Consider the following 12,253-nt stretch of genomic DNA (forward strand, 5'->3'; position numbering starts at 1 on the left):
AATGCAACCTAGCATGTGCAATTCAATCTAGGATGTTTTATATACAAAAAAAAAACCCAAGCCATGCATCCCACAATTCACGGCAACATGCTCCTAGGTAGAGAGCTCAATCAGCATCTTGGCATGCATGGCGGCTGCGGGCTGCCCTCTGTTTGTGTTCGAGACATGCATGGACAAAGCTATTGCAGAGTCGTGTTGGCGCCTTGGCGGTGGGCCCGGGTGGCCCAGTTCGTTGCCTCGCGCGGCTATAAAATGCTCGGGCCGTTCACAGGCACCACTCACCAGGCACGCAACAGTTCACAGATCTTCTCTTCTCATCGTCTCTCTCGCGCGCCAACTCAAAACGATCGCCATGCGTCCACCACGCTCCCTGGCGCCCGCCGCCGCGGCGCTGCTCGCGCTCACGGTGGCGCTGGCCTCCGCCGCGGCGGCCCGCCACCCCTACGCCACCGTCCCGCCGCCGGCGAAGCGGGCGGACGCGGAGGTGCGGCGCATGTACGCGGCGTGGAAGTCGGAGCACGGCCGCCAGCGCGCGCCCGCCGGCAACTGCGACCTTGCCGGCGGCGAGGAGGAGGACCGGCTGCGCCTGGAGGTGTTCCGCGACAACCTCCGCTACATCGACGCCCACAACGCGGAGGCGGACGCCGGGCTCCACACCTTCCGACTCGGCCTCACCCCCTTCGCAGACCTCACCGTCGAGGAGTACCGCGGCCGCGTCCTCGGCTTCCGCAGCCGGCGCGGCGCGGCGCGCCGGGCCGGGAGCACCCGCTACCTTCGCCGCCACGGCGACCAGCTCCCCGACGCCGTCGACTGGCGCCTGCTCGGTGCCGTCACCGAGGTCAAGAACCAAGAGCAATGCGGTCCGTGCTCGGCTCCATGCTGCTCGTTAATGCTATACTTAATAACTTCGCCGACGAAGTAGCTTCTGGAATGTTCTCCTCCGGTGAGTTATCGTCTGATCATCTCTGTCCGTGAGAGGTGCACGCAGGTGGGTGCTGGGCGTTCTCGGCAGTGGCAGCCATGGAGGGGATCAACTCGATCGTGACGGGCAACCTCGTCTCCCTGTCGGAGCAGGAGGTGATCGACTGCGACGGCCAGGACAACGGATGCAACGGCGGAGAGATGCAGAACGCCTTCCAGTTCGTCATCGACAACGGCGGGATCGACACCGAGGCCGACTACCCATTCACCGGAACCGACGGCACTTGTGACGCCAACCGGGTCGGTACTGCATCATACATAACAACCTGCTGCACTAGATTGCAATTTGATCGGAACTGATGATGATGATGGAGATCGATTTGATTTGCGTCTTCTTCAATTGCAGGTGAATGAGAAGGTTGTGACCATAGACTACTTCGTGGATGTGGCGACCAACAACGAGACGGCGTTGCAGGAGGCGGTGGCGAGCCAGCCCGTTAGCGTCGCCATTGATGCCGCCGGTCGCGCATTCCAGCACTACCAGTCGGTAAAGTGGCTGACACACATTCAGTGAGAAGGAACACAAGAGCTTAGCACTGCTTACGGCGGCTAGCTGCTCATCGCTCTGAATTCTGAGCTGTGTTCTTCTTCCTGATCATCGATCTCTGCACAGGGCATCTTCAACGGGCCCTGCGGGACGAGGCTGGACCACGGCGTGACGGCGGTGGGCTACGGTAGCGAGAACGGCAGGGACTTCTGGATCGTGAAGAACTCGTGGAGCGACGGCTGGGGCGAGGGCGGATACATCCGGATGGCGCGCAACGTGCCCTCGCCCAGGGGCAAGTGCGGCATCGCCATGGACCCGTCGTACCCGGTGAAGTACAGCTCCAACTCCAACAGCAACCCGGCGGCCAGGGCGGCCATGGCTGTGCTGGAGATGGTCGTTGCTTAGGCACAGAGAGGTTGCCCCTTGTTGCAGACTTGCAGTGGTGTGTGTGGACTTGAGTTGCTTGTCTGCACTAGTGTTGTTCTGAATTATGCGTGAGGATCTTGTTGAACTTAGTATCTGCATGTAGCTCCGGAAATAAGTTAATAAGTCATGCAATAAATATTATATTCCTTTTCAGGGGTGTAATAAAGTTACAAATAAAGTTTGTTTGTGCTTAGTATATGACTTCATTCTCTTTTCGATGGGGTCTCATCTTCCCCTGAAACCACCACAGAGCTTTCATCAGAGTTGGTGGGCGTAAATTTTAGCATTTGTTTCTTGCTAATCGATCAGCACAGAGCATACAATGTCAAATAGGTTCTTCTGTTCTGATTTTTCCTCAAATATTCAGAGTTTCAGACTATCTGCATCTTTGAACCATCCATGTGAAATTGGGCAGACTTCTTCTGTTTAGCATGACTTGCGGGAGCTGCTGTTGCAGCGGTCACGCTTGTGAGCTGTGTGCAGGTCCCGGCTTGCCACTCGGAATCAGAGCGCACGGCGGCGTGGCTGCTGCGCCACCGGGTGCCTGTTCTCAGCGTTGCACTGTGATGACAATTCTGTGAATCCTTTGCTGCTCCAGAAATTAGAAGCGGCTTCATGTCCCCAGCGTTGCACTGTGATGGCCTGTTCTCGACCTCATGGCTGATGTGAGTTCTTTTTGAGAGGAACATTTGGTTGACTGCCATGTTTTCACTCGTAGCCAGCTTGCAAAATGCCTTTTGCCGTGGCGTGCCGGCGTGTGTTTGCAGTCTGCAAATCATCAGAATCAATCGAGTCTTCCGTGCAGACTGCAAAAAACCCCCTATGTTCATCGATGAGACATTTCGTTTTCAAAATACGAGTTCACCCCCATCACATCAGGCATCGGCACATCGCAAGAACTCGTTGACACACCTGCAACCGAGCTCACTCAATGGTGTGTGAACGCCATTGGTGACGTGAGGTCCGGCATTTCGTCGAACACCCACTCCACCTTCCACGGCACGCGCGGCCGCCCAGGCTCCCCCACGCCGTGTTCTTGCGGCCGCCATTCTCTGCCCCCGTTCTGTAGAGCCTGCTCCCTCGCGACGAGTAGCAGGACGAAAAGGCAGTTCGGCCGGGCAATATGCTGTTGGAGTAATGGGCTTGGCCTATTTATTCTAAAGCATTAAAAGAATTTAAAGCCCACTATTAATGCTAGGGAATCAATGTTTAATTCCGTACCGGGAATTGAGGAGGATCTCAACCGACTTAAAAGGTGGACTTCTTGTACACCACTTGTGAAGCCGGTAAGAGGAGGACGGTGAACCACACGCGCGCGCTCGCTCGCCTCGCCGGGCCGGGCCGTGGCCGAGGCCGAGGCCGAGGCGCGGCCGGCCGGATGGGCGGTGCGGTGCGGTCCTGAGCACCTGAGTCACTATATAAGGAGTGTCATTCCCCTCATCCATCCTGCACCAGAGCACTGAGGCAACTCGGCTCCTCTCTTCTCCCTCTCCAGTTGCAACAACTGAGTTCCCCAATGCTAATTTCTGCGCGCACAGAATTAGCGTGAGCAGGCCTTCGAAACCTTGCTCGCCTTGAGATCCTGCACGGGATAGGCGGGCAATCAGGTTTTTATTTCTGCGCGCACAGAATTAGCGTGAGTAGGCCTCCGAAACCTTGCTCGCCTTGAGATCCTGCACGGGATAGGCGGGCAATCAGGTTTTTGGGTAACGCTTTAGCGTGACTGCTCAAAAATACTAAGGCTTTGCCCGATTGTACGACTACTTCCTGGTGGACGAGCCGAACGACTACGTCGACTACATTCTGGTGGCCGAACGACTACGTCGACTACATCTTGGTGACCGTTCGTGGGACTGCACTGCGAACTTCTTCCTGCACCAATTTAGTTCGACTACTTCGACTGAGGCCAACCGAGTAGATGTCTACTCAGTTGGTAACAGCGCAGCCAATGCCTCCGGCAACGGCCCCGCTTTAGGGTACTTCCTGAAACTTTGGTTATTTATATTGTTTATGCTTATATGTGTGATAAGTATAAACATGTTCTCATGTTTTATTTTTACTCCTTAAAGTCATAGAAATATTGCTAGTTTATACATTTAATTTTGGAATTAAAATATACCGAAAATTGCCTAGATTTCTAACAATCCAAAAACCTGATTCTGTTAATAGGCTTTCGGTATCTAGCTTTGCTGCATCAATCAAACCATCACCTTTTGATGGTTCAAATTACAAACATTGGCAAGAGCGGCTTATACTGTGGTTAACACTATCGAGAGTGATCCATGTGAAAGAGGGTAAGCCTGAACAATTCTCTCCAGAGGAAGGGAGTGCGTTTGATGAGGCTGATATCCTCTTTCGAGGCTTGATCATTAGTGTTCTCGGTGATAACCTGGTGGATTCTTATATCCGGCTGCCAACTGGCAAAGCTTTGTGGGATGCTCTTGAGGCTCAATATGGAGTATCTGACGCCGGGAGTGAGTTGTATATCATGGAGCAGTTCCTTGAGTACAGGATGGTCGAAGACCGTTCTGTAGTGGAACATGCTCATGAAATACATACTCTGGCAAAAGATCTCAAAAATTGCAGCAAAGAGTCCCCATGTGTGTTACCCAATAAGTTTGTGGCTGGAGGTATAATCTCTAAGCTGCCACCTTCTTGGAGGGACTTTGCTACTTCTCTAAAACATAAGAGACAGGAGTTCACAATAGATGGACTCATAGGGACTCTTGATGTTGAGGAGAAGGCGAGAGCAAAGTACATACGTGGGAAAGGAGTTGTTGGTGCTTCAAGTGCCAATCTTGTTCAGAAGAACAACTCCCATAAGAACAAGAAAAAGCCACCGCAGAACCAACCAAAGACTAAGAAGACAACCACTTTTAAGAAGAAGAAGAAGAAGACGGGAGCCTGCTATGTGTGTGCTAGTACGGATCACTTTGCTGCAAAGTGTCCGAACCGCAAAGGCAACGACTCCGCCAACATGGTTATTAGCGAGCCTGGAGGAACTTCGGGGTACGATAATTTATTACCTACTGTTCTTTCAGTCTTTGGTTCACCCGAGTGGTGGGTTGACACTGGTGCTAATATTCATGTTTGTGCTGATGCTTCTTTGTTCTCTTCTTACCAGACCGGCGGGACTTCCTCCTTGCTGATGGGGAACGGATCACATGCGCGTGTTCTTGGTGTTGGTACGGTAAATCTGAAGTTTACTTCGGGGAAGACCGTGCAGCTGAAGAACGTGCAGCATGTCCCCACCATCAAGAAGAATTTAGTCAGCGGCTCTCTACTGTGTAGAGATGGTTTCAAATTAGTCTTTGAGTCCAATAAATGTATCTTGTCTAAGTTTGGTACTTTTGTTGGAAAAGGTTATGAAAGCGGAGGTTTGTTCCGTCTTTCTTTGTCAGATGTTTGTAATAAAATTGCATACAATGTTATTAACGTTGATGAAACAAATGTTTGGCATTCGAGGCTTTGTCACGTTAATTTTGGTTGTATGATGCGCTTAGCTAATTTGAGCTTAATTCCAAAGTTCACTTTTGTCAAAAATTCTAAGTGTCATGTATGTGTTGAATCAAAACAAACTCGTAAGCCTCATAAGACCGCGGAGGCAAGGAGCTTGGCACCCTTAGAATTAATTCATTCCGATTTGTGCGAAATGAATGGAGTGTTGACAAAAGGTGGTAAAAAATATTTCATGACTTTGATTGATGATAGTACTAGATTTTGTTACATCTATTTGTTGAAGTCAAAAGATAAAGCTTTACACTACTTTAAAATCTATAAAGCTGAAGTAGAAAACCAACTTGAGAGAAAGATCAAAAGAGTTAGGTCAGATCGTGGTGGCGAGTATTTCTCAAATTTATTTACTTTATTCTGCGAGGAACATGGTATTATTCATGAGAGGACGCCTCCCTATTCACCTCAGTCAAATGGGGTTGCCGAAAGAAAGAACCGCACTCTAACGGATTTGGTTAACGCCATGTTAGATACAGCGGGACTTTCCAAGGAATGGTGGGGTGAGGCTATATTGACTGCATGTCATGTCCTAAACCGTGTTCCTACAAAGAATAAAGAGATAACTCCTTTCGAGGAATGGGAGAAGAAAAGGCCAACACTGTCATACTTACGTACATGGGGTTGTTTGGCAAAAGTGAGTGTGCCAATAACCAAGAAACGTAAGCTTGGACCTAAAACTGTGGATTGTATCTTTCTAGGTTATGCTATTCACAGCGTTGGATATAGATTTTTAATAGTGAAATCTGGAGTACCTGACATGCATGTTGGTACTATAATGGAGTCCAGAGATGCTACATTTTTTGAAAACATTTTTCCCATGAGAGATGAAACAAGTTTATCTAGGCAAGAGTTCATCAAGGATGATGGCTCTGCTGAGCCGATAGAACACAATGAACATACACTTGTAGAAAATCCTGAGGAGGATAACAATGATGCTCCGAGAAAGAGCAAGAGACAAAGGACTGTAAAGTCTTTTGGTGATGATTTCATTGTATACCTCATAGATGATACACCCAGAACCATTGAAGAGGCATATTCATCTCCTGATGCTGACTATTGGAAGGAAGCAGTAAGGAGTGAGATGGATTCTATTATGTCTAATGGAACCTGGGAGGTCGTTGAACGTTCTTATGGATGTAAACCGGTTGGATGCAAGTGGGTGTTCAAGAAAAAACTTAGGCCAGATGGTACTATTAAAAAGTACAAGGCTAGGCTTGTGGCCAAGGGTTATACACAAAAAGAAAGAGAAGATTTCTTTGACACTTATTCACCAGTTGCCCGATTGACCACAATTCGAGTGTTACTTTCCTTGGCAGCCTCTTATGGTCTTCTCGTTCATCAGATGGACGTTAAGACGGCTTTCCTCAATGGAGAGTTAGAAGAGGAGATCTATATGGATCAGCCGGATGGGTTTGTATCAAAGGGTCAAGAAGGAATGGTTTGTAAGTTGTTAAAATCTTTATATGGTCTCAAGCAAGCGCCTAAGCAGTGGCATGAAAAGTTTGATAGAACTTTGACCTCTGCCGGCTTTGTTGTGAACGAAGCTGACAGATGTGTGTACTATCGCTATGGTGGGGCTGAAGGAGTGATTTTGTGCTTGTATGTGGATGACATACTGATCTTTGGCACTAGCCTTAATGTGATTAAGGAAGTCAAAGAGTTTTTATCTCAAAATTTTGAGATGAAGGATCTGGGAGAAGCTGATGTTATCCTTAATATAAAGCTGGTAAAAGAGATCAATGGTGGGGTGATTCTTACACAGTCTCACTATGTGGAGAAGGTGTTAAGTCGCTTTGGTTATAGTGACTATAAACCTGTCTCAACACCATATGATGCCAGTTTAATTCTTAGAAAGAACAAAAGGATAATGCGAGATCAGCTGAGATATTCTTAGATCATTGGTTCATTAATGTATTTAGCGAGCGCTACAAGACCTGACATCTCGTTTGCTGTAAGCAAACTGAGCCGGTTTGTTTCAAACCCGGGAGATGATCATTGGAAGGGTCTTGAAAGAGTAATGCGCTATCTGAAGGGGACAATGAACTATGGAATTCACTACACCGGGTACCCAAGGGTACTAGAAGGGTATAGTGATTCAAATTGGATTTCTGATGCTGATGAGATAAAGGCCACAAGTGGATATGTGTTTACACTTGGTGGTGGAGCTGTTTCCTGGAAGTCTTGCAAGCAGACCATCTTAACGAGGTCAACTATGGAAGCAGAACTCACAGCATTAGATACCGCCACTGTTGAGGCTGAGTGGCTTCGTGAGCTCCTTATGGACTTGTCGATAGTTGAAAAACCGTTACCGGCAATCCTAATGAACTGTGACAATCAAACGGTAATTGTCAAGGTGAATAGTTCAAAGGATAACATGAAGTCATCTAGACATGTGAAAAGGCGGTTGAAATCTGTCAGAAAATTGAGAAACTCCGGAGTTATAGCCCTGGACTATGTTCAGACGGCTAAAAATCTGGCAGATCAGTTTACAAAGGGTCTTTCACGAAATGTGATAGACAATGCATCTATGGAATTGGGCTTGAGACCCACGTGAGTCATTCTATAGTGGAAACCTGTCCTATGTGATCGGAGATCCCGTGAATTAGGATGGTGAAACAAACTAAAGTCTGACTGTGAGAAGAGAACCTTTGTGAAAAGGGCTCATTCCGTGTATAAGGTGCATTTCTCTTCTAATCTGTATGGCAGGTTGGTCTATACCTTAATGTGTGCCAGGTGGTTTCTTTTAAACAAATGAGTTGTTTTCTTGAAACAAAGATGTTGTCCTACAGAACATCTGAAAGGAACACACCTATATGAGTTTGACCACTGGTCATGGTCTATGAGAATTGGGTATTCTCTAGAAACTCATGAAGGGCCTGGAGTATGACTTATAAGCTCCAAACCGCGGGGATGCTTTTGCAGCCTAGTACCAGTGTAGGGCTCTGGTCAAACTTGTTTGCACAAAACTGGCAATTCAAGGCATAGTCCATTGCACAGTTGTGAATAAGTGTAGCCTTTGTCCTAGATGGAAGTTCAACTTAACAGTCTCTGTCGAATACTGTTATATCAATGAGAGAATGAGGGTATTTCTAGTGTGGCTTGAATTTCTTGGTGGGGATTGTTGGAGTAATGGGCTTGGCCCATTTATTCTAAAGCATTAAAAGAATTTAAAGCCCACTATTAATGCTAGGGAATCAATGTTTAATTCCGTACCGGGAATTGAGGAGGATCTCAACCGACTTAAAAGGTGGACTTCTTGTACACCACTTGTGAAGCCGGTAAGAGGAGGACGGTGAACCACACGCGCGCGCTCGCTCGCCTCGCCGGGCCGGGCTGGGCCGGGCCGTGGCCGTGGCCGAGGCCGAGGCGAGGCGCGGCGCGGCGCGGCGCGGTGCGGCCGGCCGGACGGGCGGTGCGGTGCGGCGTGGCGCGGTGTGATGTGATGGCTATTTTGCCGTTGACAGCAATTAATCGTGCGATTAAACATGCAATTAAATCTGTAATTAATGGCCATAACTGCATCACCTAAATGACTCTGATGGTGTCCAGGTTCAACGATCCTGAGCACCTGAGTCACTATATAAGGAGTGTCATTCCCCTCATCCTTCCTGCACCAGAGCACTGAGGCAACTCGGCTCCTCTCTTCTCCCTCTCCAGTTGCAACAACTGAGTTCCCCAACGCTAATTTCTGCGCGCACAGAATTAGCGTGAGCAGGCCTCCGAAACCTTGCTCGCCTTGAGATCCTGCACGGGATAGGCGGGCAATCAGGTTTTTGGGTAACGCTTTAGCGTGACTGCTCAAAAATACTAAGGCTTTGCCCGATTGTACGACTACTTCCTGGTGGACGAGCCGAACGACTACGTCGATTACATTCTGGTGGCCGAACGACTACGTCGACTACATCTTGGTGACCGTTCGTGGGACTGCACTGCGAACTTCTTCCTGCACCGATTTAGTTCGACTACTTCGACTGAGGCCAACCGAGTAGATGTCTACTCAGTTGGTAACAGCGCAGCCAATGCCTCCGGCAACGGCCCCGCTTTAGGGTACTTCCTGAAACTTTGGTTATTTATATTGTTTATGCTTATATGTGTGATAAATATAAACATGTTCTCATGTTTTATTTTTACTCCTTAAAGTCATAGAAATATTGCTAGTTTATACATTTAATTTTGGAATTAAAATATACCGAAAATTGCCTAGATTTCTAACATATGCCTCGCCGGCAGCCCCGCTCAGTCAGCGCGTCATCGAAGGGAGGCACAGGTCCTCTAGGCTCTGGCCGGAAGAGGGAAAGAGGGGACGGGGGCACCGAGGCCAGAGGAGGAAGAAAACGGATCCCCTTATGTAATCTCGTGACCAATCTCGGCCGCAAAAATCTGATCTGACGGTTGGCAGGGACCCAGGGGAGGACGGTATTTCGTTTACCGTCCACCCCTGGGATCGCTGTCGCGACGGACAACCGCCGCGTCCCTGCCGTTCGTCGCGCGCTCGACTCACTTCTGTAGTCACTTCCCGTCCTGGAGGTCTGGTCGTGCTCCTGGTGAACGGAGCTCGTGCGGCGGAGGCCCTCCCGCCGGCCGAGTGCTTCCGAGAAGGGCTCCCTGCCGTGCGTTGCGTCGCGGCAAGCTCTGGCCTAGACGCGAGGCCGATGGAGAAGACGATTTCATGGCGGCGCGGACATCCCGCCGTGTTTGTGACTGTGTTGGATGTCCTCCGTCCGCTACTGATTGCGGCGTCGGCGTGCTCCATGTACAGTAAGCTAGCCCTCTACCGGTCTACCGTCACCGTAAGCCCCTTCGGATGTTCGCTGGCCGCTGAGTGAGACCATGGGCGGTGCCGCAGCTCAGCTCAACGCGCAGCCGCACGCCGCCCGCATTCATCATTCGCGCAGCCGCCTCAGGGTCTCGGAGCGGCTCAAGATTCGCTTGCGTTGCTGATGGGGATGAGAGGACAGCGGCCATGGCGCAGGAACTGGCGGACGGGAGGCAAGCGAGGAAGAACAGAGTCCGTTATGCAGTCTCATGCCCAATCTCAACCGCACAAGTCCAATCTGACGGTTGATAGGGCCTCAGCGGGTGGACGGTATCTCATTTACCGTCCACCCCTGGACGTTGACACACTGCACAGCCGCCGCGTCCGGGCCATTCCGCGCGCGCTCGGCTCACCTTGCGCGTGCCGGTGGCCTCCCGAAGCTCTAGCATCACCTCCCGATGGACGGGGCCGGCGCGGCGAAGGCCTCCCCCATCCGCTGCAAGCTCTGGTCAGCCCAAGATGCCGCAGGCCGTGCGTGGCTGCCTGGTGATTCGCTTGAGTTGCCGATGGGGACGAGAGGACAACCGCCATGGCGGAGGAACTGGCGCGCCGCGCATGTCCGGCTGCGCAGTGGCGCAGTGCCTGATGTTTTACGGCCAAAGAGAGTAGTCCAGCCATTCACGGCGTCCGTGTCTTCCTCTACTTTTGCAGTTCCAAACCGTCTCTGCACTAGTACATTGTTGCTCGTGGACTGGAACAGAGAAGGGTGAGAACTGAGAAGACGACGACATCACACAGCATGTCTTCTTCTTCTTCTTGGACTGCTGCGGAATCCCAACAGTTCTGTCTGTAGCTACTGAATACTGATGTCCTTGTACTGATTCCCAGTTTGCCCTTTTAAAGGGATAGTTTCTTCACAAATCACAAATTCCTCTCCTTTTAAGCTGCATCAATCTATCTCTATATACGAATACGACGGGCCGTGAGTTGTATTTGCGAATGAACCATGCATCATTTACATTGTTCGTTCATCACAATTCACTGCAAATAAAGCTAAGTTGATACGCTCCATAACCAGCTGTGTCAGGAATTCTTTGGACAAAACGCCGGCCAGTCCAAACACGCACACGTTCGCAGAGCTCGTGGAGCACGGTGACACGTTTCGTCGAACACCCGCTCTGCCTTCGGCGCCATGCGCGGCGCTAGGGCTTCATGCTCTAGTTCCCCTATGGCGTGCTCTGGTGGCCGCCGTTTTCTGAGCTGTTGAGCTGACTCCCTCACGACGAGTAACAGGATGCGAAGGCAGTTCTGCCGGGAAGCGCGCCTCGCCGCAACGATACCTCATCGGAATCCGGGATGGTCAGCACGCCATCTAGGTAGGTCGGTCCTGTGGCCGTACCGCGGGGGGAGGGCCGGAGGAGACGGACGGGGAAGCGAGCGAGGAAGAAGAACAGAGTCTCTTATGTACTCTCGTGGCTAATCTCGTCCGCACAATTCTCATCTGACGGTTGATAGGGACCCGGGGTGGACGGTATTTCGTTTACCATCCACCCCCTGGACGGACTCGCCGCACAGCCGCCGCATCCCCGTCGTTCCCCGCGCGCTCGGCTCACCTTCCGCGTGCTGGTGGCCTCCTGAAGCTCTAGCATCACCTCCCGATGGACGGGGCCGGTCGGCATGGCAGCAACCGCGGTTCGCAGCTGGCGGACCTCGCGAGCGCCGCCGCCCTGGACGCCGGCGCACCGCCGAGGCTCATGGGCCAAGGAAAGCATCGCGGTTAAGTCGCTGCTCTCGGCCTCGACGCGGCGCGCCGCGCCCGCTCCTTCACGGCCTCCACGGACAGCCCGTCGCCGTACAAGGATGCGCGGCCGCTGCGGATGTACGGCGCCGTGCAGTCGTCGGCTCCTCGCCAACGCCGCAGCGCGCGCAGCGTACCGTGTCCGACGCCCCCTGCCAATCGGAGCCTGCGGCATTCTTTGCCGCGGAGGTGGTCACGGCGACGTTGGAGGGCGGCCCCCTCAGGCACCATGCCCGCCACGGGGTCGCCGCGCACGCCAAGGAGCGCGCCAGGAGCTACCTCGCTAACGATG

The 12,253-nt window shown here is 51.3% G+C and overlaps 1 protein-coding gene across 1 annotated transcript; it reads left to right on the plus strand.

The window, feature by feature from the left end:
- Positions 1-301: 301 nt before the first annotated feature.
- On the plus strand, positions 302-2,025 carry LOC120705244 (ervatamin-B-like). Its single transcript, XM_039989704.1, has 4 exons — positions 302-860; positions 989-1,221; positions 1,328-1,468; positions 1,595-2,025. The coding sequence occupies exons 1-4, from the start codon at positions 353-355 to the stop codon at positions 1,871-1,873; spliced, it is 1,161 nt and encodes a 386-aa protein (XP_039845638.1). The 5' UTR covers positions 302-352; the 3' UTR covers positions 1,874-2,025.
- The last annotated feature ends 10,228 nt before the right edge of the window (positions 2,026-12,253 follow it).

The sequence above is a fragment of the Panicum virgatum genome, chromosome 4K (genome assembly GCF_016808335.1).
Source record: "Panicum virgatum strain AP13 chromosome 4K, P.virgatum_v5, whole genome shotgun sequence".
In the NCBI taxonomy this organism is placed as follows: Eukaryota; Viridiplantae; Streptophyta; class Magnoliopsida; order Poales; family Poaceae; genus Panicum; species Panicum virgatum.

Coding starts and splice junctions, on each gene's coding strand:
- LOC120705244 (XM_039989704.1), top strand. CDS start 353: ATGCGTCCACCACGCTCCCTGGCGCCCGCCGCCGCGGCGCTGCTCGCG. Junction 861..988: donor CAAGAACCAAGAGCAATGCG/GTCCGTGCTCGG, acceptor AGGTGCACGCAG/GTGGGTGCTGGGCGTTCTCG. Junction 1,222..1,327: donor GCACTTGTGACGCCAACCGG/GTCGGTACTGCA, acceptor CTTCAATTGCAG/GTGAATGAGAAGGTTGTGAC.